The following is a 9,815-nucleotide window of genomic DNA, read 5'->3' as shown; positions in this document are numbered from 1 at the left end:
AGTGGCTGCACAATTTTTAAAGTATGTTTGGTTGATTTTAAAATTATCATTTTATTTCTTGCTCCTTAAGAAGTTTGCCAAATCAAACCTGAACAAGTAAAAATGGCCAGATGGAGTATTAAATAATTAAAAAAATTACCATTATGGTACTGAAAGAGACTCAAGATCTTTATATAAATTTGACATGGAAAAAAAAATCAAAAAGATAAATAAATTTTAAAAATATAAAAGAATATTTTATTCATGTCATGTGCACAATAAATTAACATGGTTACGGACGTCTATCACCTCTTTGGGTTAAGAGTGTTGGAAATTTCACTAAACGGGGACAATATTAACTTAGTTATTGTGATTCATAAATGAGCAAAATAAATATAGTTGGTGATAATCCCACACTGCATATGGTGGACAGTTTGGAGGGAGAGGAATGATAGGTGTTTTGAAAATAGATCCAGTTCCCTTCAGAAAGTCAAATGGAATTGTATAGTATCTTTCTACTTTTGGTGTAAAGAAATAGGATTAGAAGATACAGATCAGATCTCTGTAAGTATTTCTATTTCCTTTTTATGTTCATGCTGTAACACTTTTGAAGGTCTCCAGCATGTCCTATATGCTGATGAATACACAATTACCAGTTTCAAAAAAAAAATATACATAGTTGGTGCGCGTGCCTTGCGCAGTTTATATATTGGATTCCAACATCATGAATCACTTCATGTATTGGTGTGGACTGACAATAGTATAGACCATATTGAATACCTGACAAAGCATGTTATAGGAAGACCCATTAGGTCAAAGCTTGACACCTATAAATATACCACTAGATCCCCTCTCATCTCTTCAAACTTAAAGCAACCACTCCATTCAATTGCTAGTTGTAGGATGAGCAATGAGAAGCGTAGCCAAACGTTCCATACTTTTGGAATGCGCTTGCACACTGATGAGCTAGAGGGATTTACATGTACATGTCTTAATCTTGCTTTCCTATGGTGTTCTTAGTCTATGCAATAATCCTTGGGTTGTTATTAATTGACTTACATTTAGTATCAAAGTCTAATTTCACATATTAAGAACCCTAAGTTGTTATCAGTGTTGCTCGATGGTAAAGTTATTTTAGTTTTTTCTCGTTGTTCTTGAATTAAGATCGAAATTCCTTACTGAACTTTTATACCCAGGTTCGTCCCTCACCGCGATCGTGGATGGTTATTTCCCCTATTGACTAGTCCACTAGCCTTTGCATTTGCGACTAGGCTCTATGCGATCGTGATTAGTCCATGATTGACCCGTTGTGACCGCGGTCCCTCTCCCCCATTCACGTAGGCTTAACAGCCCAAACCTCATCCAACTCAATTCAAATTATTATCACAGAGGCATTTATAAACTTTGATTTCTATCATGAAATTTCAAAAGAAACAAAACTAGACAACTACATCCAACCACAAGAATATTCACACCCATGAGTCCTGATAGTACAGTTCAAATTATTGTCGCAGAGGCATCTATAAAGTTTGCTTCCCATTAAGTGAGTTTCAAACGAAACAAAACAAAATGGTAAGTTAGATTTAACTACCAACACTCCATCAAGTAATACTACTGTCATATATGAGATGTCCAGCTACATACTAGAATCAATTACACTTTCTCCCATTGTCGATGATCAGGAACCAACAAAGAGGTAACTTCAAAGGAAACAAACTAAAGAGATAACTTAGATCTAATAATTACAAGCGATACTGGAGTTGAAATTTCTGTCGCATAGACGATATACATATAAAGTTTGTTTTCCGTCATGCGACTTTCAAAGGAAACAAGACAAAGAGGTAACTTAGATCTACTTTCAAGCATACACTACCAACAATCCAGTAAGACAAACATACATGAGATGGCCAGAGACATGTCAATTAACTTTCTTCCGTTGTCCATGATTAGGAACCAGCAAACTGTCGAGAAAATGAGTGCCCATAAATTCCTTCATCATGAAGACTCTTAGGACGTCTTCTGGTGTTTGCTGTGTAAATGAATCAACCTGAACTCTATTTTGAGAACCCAGCTTAAGCTCTTTGCTTTCCAGCATCTCTGGCCCATCGACCAATCCCGGAGGACCAGCATTAGTGGTATCCTTTCTTGAATTGCCAATTATGTCCTTGATGCACGACGTGTCTTGATTCTTTTTAGACTCAATCTCCATTTCACGGATTGTTTCAGAGTAAATTTTGGAGACTGCCCTTCCACCTGCAGATGAACAGCACATTTATGCTACATCTATTATGTTAGGTTCTCCAGTTTTTTTTTTTTCAAACCAACCAAAAGATTTCATTTATAATAACAAGGCCAGTTTGGCCGTACACAAGCGTCAAACGGTACACCAAAAAAGGAGAAACCTACAAATATGGTTCTCTCCAAAAGACACCCAACCCTCTATGCAACTAGGGACCACATGGGTGCACCAAAAGAAAATAAGGGATCGGAGACTACTCCTTAATTGAGCAAAGCTCATTTCAAAAGTTCTCCTATTTCTCTCTTTAAAAATGACCCACATAAAAGCAGGAGGAGTAACATTCCAAGCCTTATGCCTTCTACTCTTACATTCACTCTTCCAGTTGAAGATCAACTCCTTCACTCTCTGGCATTACCCAAGATGTTGGCATCTAATGACATCCCTCCATAAGAATTTGCAATATAACGCACGAACCATCTAATGACATCCTCCCATAACCTCATGTCTAATTTGCAATATAACAGAATTTCACTGAATTATTGGTAATAATTCATTTGATGACGACACATCTGTTCACTTCCCCAATTTCACTTTAATATGTTTTTCCTAATTCCAAAGAGAGAGAAAAAATTGAAGAATTGCCCTTAGATAGCTCTATTATCAACTGAAAAGAATTTGTTAGAACAAATCGATCATAAATCCTCCCTAAACCCCCATGTAAATTACAAAAGATACCTTTTAAATAAAAATATATATAACTAATTCCAAAGAGAGAAAAAAATTGAAGAATTGCCCTTAGATAGCTATATTATCAATTGAAAAGAATTTGTTAGAACAAATCGATCATAAATCAGTAATTAATGAATTTGCATGTAAAAAAACTACAAAGGTAGACTTTAAATTTAAATAAAAATATATATAACGATCTTTCTTTAAAAAAGAAAAAATCTGAAAATAAGCGACTTCTCCGTACATTTTTCTATGATTTTTGTGTCTCTGTGTGTGAGTGTGGGGTGGGGGTGGAGGGGCGTGGGGAGGGTAAGAAGAGAGCAAACCAGGAATGAAGATGTTGGCAGCTTCTTTAGCGGCATAAATGGAAGCATTTTTAACGAACTTTGTACTAAAATTGACCATCTTAGCCCTGCCTTCATCATCAGACATGTACTGACCCAGCTTTTGCAGGCCGTTAACTCTAACGACGTTATCCATCTTTTTAACGGCGGTTGTGCTGTAATAATAAGAAGCTTTGCATACTTTCGTCACCGGAGTTACTAAATCAGGTGTGTATCGTTTCACCGTTTCTTTGCCGGAATCTATGAAGTCCCATATTCCCATTTTTCCCCCCCTTTGCTTACCTCGGAAGACTAGTTTTGAAGACTGAAAAAAAGGTACTGACTGTCACTACAAAGTGGAAAGGACAACTTTTGCTTTGTCCTTTGTCTACTTGTATTCTTGGAAAATAGCAACAATAGTCTGTATTTATTGGACAGATTAATTTAGATTTGTGAAAATAAATGAGCAAATAGTAGCTCATTTTTGGATTGCTAAATTAAAAAAGAAAAAATTAAAACGAATTTACTCCACTAGATAGAATGTCCAGCGAACTGTTTATTATTTACGTATAAACACTAATCTTCAAGAGGGACAAATACAAGCAAGGAGGGCTAAATCTTACTTTACCAATCCTAATGAGGTAACAATCCTCTACTAATTAACAAGCGTGCAAAAATAAAAGCTAGAGAGAACTAGATATTTTATGATCACAAAGTTTATATTACACTTTATGATGATTTACAAAGAACGATGCTTAAATAATAAAAAATTATAAAAATCAAGAAGAATTTGAGTTATAGCCTCAAACTTGCTTTTCAAATGTATGAACTAAAAAGGAAGGCCCATATGAAGTAACTTGATATATTTGATCCTTCCCTTCTTCTTAAAACATATCCAAAATCACTTGAAAATTCATGAACTAAAATATTTAATTAATATTCTAAAACTAAACATTGCTTAGCTGAATTTATTGTGAAAATAAAATTTTACAAAATACTTCTACTTAAACCACAAAGAACTCAAGGAAATTTTTTCATGAAGTTTTGAGCTGCCATAGTGAATTCTAGTATTTTGTACAATAAAGTTTTGATTGTGATATTTCAAAACTTCATAAGAACTTCAATTTTTTTTTTTTTTGGGAATTTGACGTGAAAATTTTCTGAAATTTGAAATATGTAGCTTAGTTTTTGTATGGAGTTTGAATTGTGGTAGCGCAGTCCAAAACTCCACCTGTAACGACCCATTTGGTTGTTTAAGGCATATTACTGTTTCTTCTCCAAAATACCCTTCCCGTGGTCTCTTTTCTGTAATTATGACTTGCAGGGATGGGTGGCGCGGTTCCCGAAGCAATCGAGCGGGTTTCGGTTGGTTTTGAGAATTTTAGAGATTTTTAAGTTGAAGGAGTGAAAAGAGTTGACCAAAGTCGATATCGGGGATATTTTTGTCATTTTTGATGTTTCGCCGATTTCACTAGGTCCGGAACGTCATTTATGACTAGTTAAGCTTTTGGTTTGGGTCTTGAGGCATCCATTTGTGTTTCGAGTCATTGATTGGAAATGATGGTTTTGGTTGGGTTGGAGTTGACTAGGGTCAACACCGGGTCGAAGCGACCTCTTTTAGGAAATCCGAGTGCGCGAGTGAGTTCGTAGCATGTTTTATGATAAGTTTGCATTTTTGGTTTGTGTCCATGTGGTTCCTAATGAGTTTCGAGTGTTGGATCGGTCTTGGTGAAAACCAGATTTTTCTGGTGTCTAGTCAACCGCACTTGCGGATCCGCTTCTGCGTTGGTTGGTCCGCAGGTGCGAGAAATCTTGGGCTGGGGGGAACCATATCTGCGGTGGTGGGTGCGCAGGTGCAAGGCCTCATTTGCGGATTCTTCCCCACCCTGCGTGTTTTGGGCTTTAAGTGAAGACGACTCCTGCAGCCTTTTATCCGCCGGTGCGAGCCCACATATGCGAGGAAAGGTCCGTAGAAGTGGAAATCACTGAATCAGAAACCCCTAAATTTCTCTCTTTCTCAATTCGAACCTCATTCACCTCATTTTGAGAAGTTTTTCAAGAATCTTCATTTGGGTAAGTTTCTTATCATCTTTTCATGATTATACCTTTGATTAATTAGAGATTTCACGCTAGGAATCATGTTTTAGGACGGGGGTTTCATGGGTTTATGAACCCTAAGTTGAAAATGGAGTTCCTTTAATTAATCTTGATAGTTTTGAGTAAATTTCCCAGTATTAACTTGTTTAAGTTTACGACTTACTATTTCCAACACAAATTTCCCCATTCATACCGTGTTTTCAAATGATTGATTTATATGTTTTGACACAAATTGGAATTTGGATAATTCATGAAATTGGAGGCTCAACTGGGGTTAGAAGCCCATGAAACTTAGGATTATGACTATCTAGACTATGGGTAACATGTTTCTAACCTAAAATTCTGATTTTATCCTTGTGGGCTCGGGGTCACTTTTTGGGTTGCGTTTTTGAGTTCCGTTAGAAGTATAGCAATATGGGTGTCCATAGAATCGTATTCTAACATAGAATGCATATTTGATAGAATTTGATTGTTTAGAGGCTCTCTGAAAGGGAAAGGCATTGGCTTGAGGTTCGTGGCACCTGTTTGACTTTTGAGGTAGGTTATGGCTTATCTTTTTAGACTCCGATTAGAGAAGCGTATGTAATTTGTAGATTTTGACGGGGAAGCATGATTGGCCTTCAGGCATGGTTGTGGTGATGAATCTGTTGGTTTGATATGAATGTTGTTATGTGGTCTTGTCGCCTTCTTTGCTAATATTTGTGATTATTGAATGTATCTATCCCTGTCCCTTGGTATCTCATTTATCTCATGAAAAAGGAAGGAGCATATTAATAACCTAAAGTTGTTATCAGTTTTCATGACATGTATCTATCGATTCTATGATTAGCGATGTTGATGAAATTGACTTTATGCATGGCATGACTTCCATATTTCATATGCTATTAATATGATGGTAAAGTGAGTATTAGCCTCCAAGGCCTTTGCAAGAGAGCGAGAGTGACTTATAGCCTCCAAGATCTTTGCCGGAGAGCGAGAGTGAGTTGTAGCCTCCGAGGTCTTTGCCGGAGAGCGAGAGTGGTACATGGACTTTGCGGGGGTTGCTACACTAATACTTTAGGATGCTGTGGTACGCATTTTGAGTCTTCTCGAGGAACTGACCCGTGTGTCCTTGCTGTTACCCGGACGGGTCTCGGACCGATTGAGCTCGCATTCCTAACCACTTCCATACCCCAGAGGCACAACGTGCTGCTGCTGTGGCTCCCCATATCGATGAGGTTCCAGTGCCTGATTTTGCTCCTAGACCTATTGCTGGTCCCGTTATGACTCATGAAGAGCAGGATTTGTTTGGGAGTTTACCAAGATGAAGCCTCCTTATTTTTATGGTACCCCTGAGGAGGATGCGTATGAGTTCATCATTGATTGTCATGAGAGGTTTCACAAGTTGGATGTGGTGGAGTCACATGGAGTTGACTATATTTCTTTCCAATTACGTGGGGATGCGAAGCTGTGGTGGAGATCCTATATTGATTGCCGACCATCTGGGTTGCCTTCTTTATCTTGGACCCGATTCTATTACTTTTTTCAAGAGAAGTATGTTCGTCAGACTTTGAGAGATATAAAAAGGGATGAGTTCACCGCTTTAGAGCAGAGAGGTTATCGATTGCGAAGTATGAGTCTAGGTTCCATGCCTTGGCTCGATATGCAATGCAGTTACTCCCTATCGAGGCAGAGAGAGTGGGGCGGTTCCTCAAGGTTTTGACACTTCCGTTGAAGTTAGCGACTTTATAGCTAGTAGCTTCTGGGGCTTTATTCCAGGCCATGGTAGATCATGCCACGGTAGGTCCCGGTCGCGAGGATTCGGACTCGTGGTGGGGGAGGTGGGCGACGACAAGAGGATTCGCGGAGTTTGGCGAAACAAGTGGTTCTACTTCTAAGGGTGGGGGCCATTTTTGCAAAAGTTATCAGGATCATTTTGTCCGCCCATTCGCCTGGCGTTTTAAATTTCGATAGGCGGCCATACTCTCGGCTTAGTTGTTACACCTCGAAAAAAATTCCCGTTAACGTACGGTGGATAAATTTTGACGGCGGATAAGACGTAGATGATGTTTGGGCAAGTAAGAATTAGTCTTTAATGGTCCTAATTAAGATTTCAAAGACATTTGAAGTAGGAGATGAAAGTTGGTAAGGAAAGTGAGGTATATGTCATGGTGTCGAGCAAGATTTACGAGTATCGAATTGATGATGACTTAATGAAGTTTTGGAGAAGAGTTGTAATGCCCCTTGTATTGTTAATGAAGTGTTAAATAAGTGTTAAGAAGGTTCCATGAGGATTTAAGAGCAAACAAATAAAGGAAATTGAGTTTATGGGAACTTTGGTAAAACTTGGCAAAATTTTCGGACAAAATTTTGGTCCACATTAGTGGGGGCATATCTCCTAGAATATGAGGAGTTTTTGTATGTTTATTTATTTCAAATTGAAGTTCATCGAGTCTAGTTTCCAACGCAACAAACCGTTCGTCAATGTGAGGTCCGAGTAAAAAGTTATGGCCATTCTACGAATGTTTCGATAAGAGAAATCCTACGGACCATTTGACGTCCGTAGGACTTTTGACGGTCCGTAGGAAATCCTACGGTCTGTAAAATGGACCCACAACACAAATGATCGCGTTGACTCATTTTTGACCGGGCAGTTCTACGGACAATTTTGACGGTCCGTAGGAATTTATACGGCCCGTCAAAACGGGCAAATTACCCGACGGATCGTATTTCAAGTTATTAAAGGAGACCCACATTCATTTAATTCATTTCATTTTTCATTCCACACAAAGTCAAGAACTCTCTAGAATATTCTCCACTCTTCACACAAGAAATCAAAGGAAATCAAAGATCAATACCAAGAAATCAAGTGAATCAAGTGTAAGAAATTCATCAAAGTTCATCCAAGTCAAGAAATCCCAAGAAAAATGAACTAGGGTTTTTGTGTAAGGAGAGTATTACCACTCAAGGTTTATTCCTACACCATCTAGGGTAAGTTTCATGACCTTTACATGCTATTTGAAGTATTTATACATTGAAACACATGGGTTGTGGAAGAGGTACAATAAATGGGTCATCAAATGGATGAATAGTGTCATTATTGAATAGTAGTGGAATTAAATCATGGAAATGAGTATGTTGATGATATAAATGCGTTATAAATGACTTATAGAACATGAAATAAGCATTGGATACGAAAGAATGCGAAAGTGAATTTTAGTCATGAATATGGAGAGTTAAAGTAGAATTGTGAAACGCGAATTATATAGATGAATGACGATTGTTGTTGGTGATGTTGTGATGATTGTTATGAATGTTGGGAGTTGATATGGACTATGGCGGAAAGTTATATAAACAAAGGAAATGCTGCCCAAATTTCTATAGCTTTAGTAAGTATGTTTTCACGATTATATAGCTAATGTCGATACGAATTCCATTGAAGGTAAACGAGTGCATTAAAGGAGAACGAGCAAGCGATAGAATAGCTAAACGACAAAGGTATGTGAGGCTAGCCCTTTCCTTCTAAGGCATGAGTCCTATGGCATGAATTTCCTCTTTTACCATACATGTTCCATCTCGAAAGCTAAGAGCCTCACTCACGAATAGCTATACGAGATAAGAGATGTGAGATGAATACGATAATGATGATAGTAAGCTAAAGGCTAGAAATGCTATAGTCTATGATACGATGCTCCTAAGAAGCTAATGATGTAATATATGTAATCCAATGATATTGATCATTATGTACGCTCACCTTATGCTTGTTCGCCGGGTGAGGGCGGAATACGTAAGAATGCTCGTAACGACATCGGGGTCCACGACCTTACGTCGCTAGATAAAAGTATGATTCGCTAAGAGTCTCTGTCGTGTATTGTAATAAGTATATTGATGTCAAGCATACCATGATGAGTTATGATAAGCATATTATGATGAGCATGATATAATGAGCATATGATATCACACGCGCCTAAATGGTAAGGCGGATCACCGCAAGGCGAACGCCATATACACACGTAGCCGGATGGCGTAGGCGATCGCAGTTAGTGGGCGGCATGAGATGATATCCGGACGCGGAGGCACGGACGCGCGCGGGCTAATGTTTCTATTGCTAATATTATTGATTATCACACCGCACCTATATGGTCGGGCGGCTTATACGTTTATGCATATACGAGATGATGATGAGTATGAAAGTAAGCCGGTATGTATGATATCCTTTATGATTCGATCGATTCTGATTACTCCTTATTGATGTCTCTTATTTCATGGATATTTCGTTATTGTTTATGCTTCACATACTCGGTACAATATTCGTGCGCGTCCTTTTTCTTCGGACGCCCCCGTGTTCATGCCCACGGGTGGGCGGGGAGGTGACCGGACTCGTAGGAGCTAGCGGTGACTTGAGAGCCTCTACATTTTCGGAGGTGCCTTGACTATTCTTTTGGTACATATGTTTGTGTATATTCATT

The 9,815-nt window shown here is 38.4% G+C and overlaps 1 protein-coding gene across 2 annotated transcripts; it reads right to left on the bottom strand.

Moving 5' to 3' along the window:
* Positions 1-1,576: 1,576 nt before the first annotated feature.
* On the bottom strand, positions 1,577-3,672 carry LOC132029458 (uncharacterized). Of its 2 annotated transcripts, XM_059418718.1 has the most exons (3): positions 3,419-3,672; positions 3,274-3,382; positions 1,577-2,232 (listed from the first exon to the last, which is right to left on the bottom strand). In XM_059418718.1, exons 1-3 carry the CDS (start codon positions 3,551-3,553, stop codon positions 1,898-1,900), a joined length of 579 nt encoding a protein of 192 aa, XP_059274701.1. In that variant the 5' UTR covers positions 3,554-3,672; the 3' UTR covers positions 1,577-1,897. The 2 variants fall into 2 exon arrangements, with proteins under 2 accessions (XP_059274701.1, XP_059274700.1); XM_059418717.1 differs by having other exon boundaries at positions 3,274-3,672.
* Positions 3,673-9,815: the final 6,143 nt, after the last annotated feature.

This window comes from Lycium ferocissimum, chromosome 9 (genome assembly GCF_029784015.1).
Source record: "Lycium ferocissimum isolate CSIRO_LF1 chromosome 9, AGI_CSIRO_Lferr_CH_V1, whole genome shotgun sequence".
Taxonomy (NCBI): Eukaryota; Viridiplantae; Streptophyta; class Magnoliopsida; order Solanales; family Solanaceae; genus Lycium; species Lycium ferocissimum.
Note: the sequence above shows the minus strand (reverse complement) of the source record. Positions and strands in the feature narration are given on the sequence as shown.

Excerpts from the sequence above, each read along its gene's own strand:
- LOC132029458 (XM_059418717.1), bottom strand. The coding sequence starts at position 3,553 with ATGGGAATATGGGACTTCATAGATTCCGGCAAAGAAACGGTGAAACGA. Across the intron at positions 2,233-3,273 it reads TGCCAACATCTTCATTCCTG|GTGGAAGGGCAGTCTCCAAA; the intron begins GTTTGCTCTCTT and ends GTTCATCTGCAG.